This window comes from Orycteropus afer, unplaced genomic scaffold, assembly GCF_000298275.1.
Source record: "Orycteropus afer afer isolate SDZICR_OR568_19922 unplaced genomic scaffold, OryAfe1.0 scaffold00044, whole genome shotgun sequence".
NCBI classification, from domain to species: domain Eukaryota; kingdom Metazoa; phylum Chordata; class Mammalia; order Tubulidentata; family Orycteropodidae; genus Orycteropus; species Orycteropus afer.
The window spans coordinates 13,135,330-13,140,895 of NW_006921631.1; the positions used below are offsets into that span (position 1 = coordinate 13,135,330).

At 38.1% G+C, this 5,566-nt stretch overlaps 1 protein-coding gene across 1 annotated transcript in view; it reads right to left on the bottom strand.

Annotated features, from left to right (window-relative positions):
- Positions 1 to 2,642: 2,642 nt before the first annotated feature.
- NUF2 (NUF2 component of NDC80 kinetochore complex) overlaps positions 2,643 to 5,566 on the bottom strand; it is a 100,923-nt gene continuing 97,999 nt past the window's right edge. Inside the window, exons 14-15 of the mRNA XM_007937795.2 lie at positions 3,085 to 3,207; positions 2,643 to 3,032 (exon numbers count right to left, since the gene is read on the bottom strand). Coding sequence (XP_007935986.1) covers positions 2,643 to 3,032; positions 3,085 to 3,207 — 513 coding nt within the window. The remainder of the gene's footprint in view (positions 3,033 to 3,084; positions 3,208 to 5,566) is intronic.

A 5,566-nucleotide genomic window follows, 5' to 3' on the forward strand; every position in this document is an offset into this window, starting at 1 on the left:
GAATTGGGAGTTACCAGAAGAGATGACAGCTAAAGTTTGAAAAGTGTATAACATGAAAAGAGGGTCTCAAATCGAGCTCTGAGGAATACTAGGCTTTAGCCACTCAGTAATGTGACCCTTTCTGTGTCCAATATTATGCACACTAGATATCCTATAAAGATATATCCTGGGAGTCATTGAAAGGCCTACCACTTTCATTCTTCAAAATTTATTAAATATCTAGGATATAAAAAGGAGTTCTGGTGGTGTAATGCCTTAAGGCATTTGACTGCTAACCAGAAAGTTGGTAGTTCAAACCCACCAGCTGCTCCATGGAAGGAAGATGGGGCAATCTACTTCTATAAAGATTTACTGCCTCAGAAACCCAATGAGGGGTCACTATGAGTCTGAACTGACTTGATGGCAGTGGGTTTGGTTTTAGGATGGAAATGTCCTGTGTAGGCATGGTATAAGACATTAATCATACTTCTTGATAAGGGTTGTATTTAGGAGGCCAAGAATGTGAATAGCATGCCAAAGAGGTCAAGGACATAGCTGTTGTTATTTATTTATTTAATTTTTAAGAAAATGTTTCTGTGTTAGTAACAACAATAAAGAATAATTGTCTATATGCCAGGCACTGGGCTGGATATTGGGGATCAAACCATGAATGGGCTTCTATTCCTGAGCCCAGGAAGCTCACAGATAGTGACTGAACTATCTCTTTAGGGAAATAACAATAGAACACTGAAATATGTGATGAGGTAGGTAAAAGTTATTGTGAGAACCCAGAAGGGGGAACTAGCAATTTCGGCATGGGATGGTGATGATGATCTGAAACACTATGGATCTAGAACCTTGATCCAAGGTTGCAGACCAAATTCCTAACACTAGGATACAGACAGGTAATATCAAGTAGTTGTACTAATCCCAAATCAGCTCTAACATGGATAAAGACCCTAAATCTCTTTAGGGTTCATTAAATTTTCATGGCTGCTGGGTATTTTGAACATATTTAAGATATTGCAATAATGAAAGCCTTATGATACTAATGAAAAATAGCTTAATTATATATCAGCTTAGTACTATTTGGTTCCTATCAGGTAACTGAGAAGGTCCTAAGCTCTAATGCTGGAAAGCCAGAGATCACTATAAGGGGCTGCTGATAATTCACCCTTTGCACCTGGATTAAATATGTGACATTAAACATCTCTGCCCTCATTGCTAATCTAGGTTAATGGCATGTGACACTCTCCATGTTATGAGGATGCATGCCATGATGTTTCAGAAGCCAACCAAGCCTTCAGATGGACAGGATATCCTGAGCATTATACCTGGCAACACTATTAATATATACTTTTGGAAATATCTTCATGATAGATCTTAAATTTGAAGTGCATGAGACTAGACATGGTTCCTTGGATATCCCATGATTTACCCAATTAATTAGCAATATCATCTGTACCATCCATGAATAAACTTACATAGAGAGAATGATTATTGGTGGAGCAAGTGAGAATTTCTATCTAAATGATGTGGGAAATAAATCAGTGACTGTTGAGCCAACTCCAAATCATGGTGACTGCATGTGTGTCAGTGCAGAACTGGGTTCCATAAAGTTTTCAATCCTTGTGTTTTTAGAAGTAAATCACCAGGCCTTTCCTCATAAATACCTCTGTGTGGACATGAACTTCTAACCTTTCAGTTAGCTGGCAAGTGCCTTAACAATTTGCACCATCCAGAGACTCCTGATTTGAACAAAGAAAAACTCATGGCCACTGAATCAATTCTGACTCACAGTGACTCTCCAGGACAGAGTAAGTAGGGTTTCCCACTCTGTGCATCTTTACAGAAGCCGACTGCCTCATCTTTCTTCCATGAAGTGGCTGGTGAATTTGAACTGCCAACCACTTGCTTTGCAGACCAATGCTTTAACTACAGTGCCACCAGTGCTCCTGTGGATAAAGAAAAGCAATAAGAAAATCAATACATAGACACAAGACCTGAATTGCCTAAAGTTGATATTAATTAGCAAAGATAATCCAGAATCAAGGGATAAGGTTGAAAAGAGTTTTTTGAATCCTAACTCCTTAACTTAGTTCTGGCTGAAAACATCCTGTTATCACTAAATATGCCCTCCACATTAATTCTTTCCAAATATTTAGGGTATTTATTAATCAATCTCAACATTAATTGTGAGAGTTTTGTTTTGTTTTGTTTTCTGCATTAATAGCCAGCTCAAGTCAAAGGTCTAAGTTACAAAGGGTTAAATATTGAGGAAGGAGACAATGCCAGTTTTGAGCACATTGAAAGGGTTAATGAGGAACCAGCCAGTTAGTTAAGGTGTCAGACAGTGAGTCAAGAAAAGGAGTGTAAGATTGAAAGTCATGGTATTAGGTGAAAAGCCTATAAGGTGCTACAAGGGGTCTAAGGGCTATCCTCTGCCCTAGACCCACCTAGAAGGTGTCTGTAGCAGCTAGGACTCCAGCAGAAGACTGGAATCTTCTGCTGACTTTCTAAGCAGAGGAAGCTCTTACCTATCTCTTCCGTCCTGTGGACAAATTGTCTGGATTAAAGATAATCTTGAATTGCTTGAAGAGCCTCACTTACTGTCCACCTCCTTTGGTAGAAGATTTGCACCAGAGGAAATCATACAAGGAACACTAATTTCTTCTGGTCCTCAGGTTATTTTCTCCTCTGCCTTCTTTCTCAAGAGCCACAGGAATCCTGATAAACTGTAGCCTGTATTTCTTGTTGCAAAATGTTAATAAATGTAAATCTGCAACAGCTAATCCAAACATTGTATCTAATACAAAAATCAATCTGAACCTTTTACATTCATGTCTAAGAAGTCGGAAGAGATCATTGGCCTGTCTGAGAGGCTCAGCCATGGTGTGAGAACTAGGATGGCACCACAGGTCCTGGTTTCCTCTGAGCCTAGGAGACGGAATTGACTCCACTGAGAGGAACAACAGGCCCTCTGAAGGCTGTGGGATCCCTCCCACCACTGTACAAATCCCTGTTGCCAAGTAATGCCAATGAAGTTCAAAAATCTGGAACAAGCAAGTGTAGCTCAGTACATTTTAAAAAATTCAAATTCATTACCATAAAAATGAGCCTCTTCTCTGTCACAGCTTGCAATTCTCTCTGACATTCGACTGACTGATCAGCAGACCTGTGCTTTATAGTAGGAGACTTTTTGCATTCCTCTTTGATCTGATTTTTCCCCTATTTAATAGACAATTATAGGCTCTTTAAATCCCAGAGGTTCAGAGACAGCAAATAATTACCAGTAGCAATTTTAGAATAAAGCCTATCTAAATGAGTTCAGTTAAATTATGCAATACTAAGTAGTGGCGTTTTTTATTTTAAACAAGGACAGCTAAGTAAAACCCTAAACAATCGTTAGACTGCCTTAGATTTCTCCTGACAGCTGCCTGTTAAACTTCTGACCTGTTTGTAAAAATCTGCACACCATCTACCAAAGGGATACACACATGATTGCAAACTTCTGTTCTAAGGACATTAAATAAATTATTTCTTTAAGATCATATGGCAGATCTATAATTAATTAAACCTACCATGATATTACGGCAAAATAATTTAGCTTTTCTAAAAAGGTAAATGTAATTTGCCGATCTGGTATTTGGAAGAATGCTTTGCCCAAAATCAATTCCTTTAGTTTCTAGAGAATAGAAACTAGAAGCAATCTCATTTTAATTATATCTCTTTATTGCTAACAAAGGAATGATTTATGCAATTAAATTAACTGGCTAGAAAATTATTCTCAGCTGGGCTGTCCTAATTCTTTGCTTTCTGAATTGCAGGCTCTTACACTTTCCTATGTAGATTAATTTTTCTGATATGCAAACAATGCCTCTTGTGTTCATCTTTTCCATTTTTTTTTTATTATTATTCAAAAGTCCCCTTTTCTTCTTGCCAATGACATGAGTAATATTTGTTGAACTGCTGGGCTTTAACTAGGTTTTTTTTTTTTTAATGTTAAAAAGATGAAAAAGATCTTTTCTTTCCAATCTCATTATTCCAGTACAGAGAAAGGTTTGAGGATTTCTTATCTGTGGTACTGTAACAGTAGCAAGAACATGGAAAAATTGCAAAAATGTCAAAGACTGCAAAATTTGAAAGTGGTTTCAATATCTCCAGAGTTTTAAATCAGCAAACGCTTTTAGAGCCATCTTTCTTGGTTGCTTCCCTGTATCCCATGCCTTCTCCACATTCCCCCTCCACTCACTCCCATCCTAGTCCCTGTTTGTCTGCCCCAATTACTTCCTACGAAGTGCAACCAGGTACCTAATGTCCTCTAATATCACTAGTCATAAGTCAACATTTATGGAGTGACCTCAGTGAACAGAGCACCGAATGAGGTGTTGAGTCAGGGGACAGAGGGGCAACAGGCATTGCAAAGGAGTTCAAAGACATTTCCCTTGCTATTAAATAGCTGATGATCCAGAAAGCAATTTTGAGTAGGAATTCTTATGAAACAAGACCCGTTTCCCTATCAGTAGATTAAAGATAGAATGATGGCATTATTTGGGGTCCAGGGGCATTATTTGGAGCCTAAATTTATTTACATTATCTTTAACTAGTTTATATATTTTGTTATTCATTCTTTTAAGATAGCATGAGATGAGAAGTTGCAAAAAAGAAGGCTGGCAAATGTTAAGTGATAGAAGAAATTAAAAAAAAAAAAAAAACTCACTGCTGACGAGTCTCATCCGATTCATAGTGACCCCTCCTTGGGTTTCCAAGGCTATATCTCTATGGAAGTAGATTCTCTATGAAAGTAGATTGCCAGTCTTCCTTCCAAGGAGTGGCTGGTAGGTTTGAACTGCCAGCCTTCTGGTTAGCAGTCAAATGCACTTTTTCTTTTAAAGCCTTAAATATGTGATAGTAGTATGCCTCCTAGGGCATTCACCTTTATTCACAAGACCAGAGATCAGCAAACTTCCTCAGCAAAGCTCCAGAAACTCAGTATTTTTGTATTTATGTGTGACCTCAGTCTCAACTATTTCAGCTGTGCTGCTGTTATGTGAAAGCAACCATAGACAATACATAAGTAAATGAGTATGAATGAATTCCAATAAAACTTTGTTTATAAAAGCAGATAATGGGTTTTAGTTTGCTGACTACTGAACTACCCCCCATCAGCTACTTTTCATCTTGTCTGAAGGAATAGATTCCTAACTGTTTCAAAATCTAAAAGCATTTACTAGGGCCCCACCCCAAGCTAGGAGTTCTGGTAACTTAGTGTCTAAGGCATTTGACTACTAACCAGAAGGCTGGTGGTTCAAACCCACTGGCCACTCCTTGGAAAGAAAGTTGGACAATCTACTTCCATAGAGATACCACCTCAGAAACCAAGGTGGAGTCACTGTGAGTTGTATTTGATTCGATTGCAGTGAGTTTGGTTTTGGAAGCCCAAGCTACAACGCTCAGCTTTTAATCAGGAATGAAAACTAGTTTTCCATTCAAGGACCTCAACATCTAGTGAATTAAACTAAAAATTATAATTCAGTGGGACAAGTACTACAATGAAAGTTTAAAATAGTGTTGCAGGTAGAAGAGA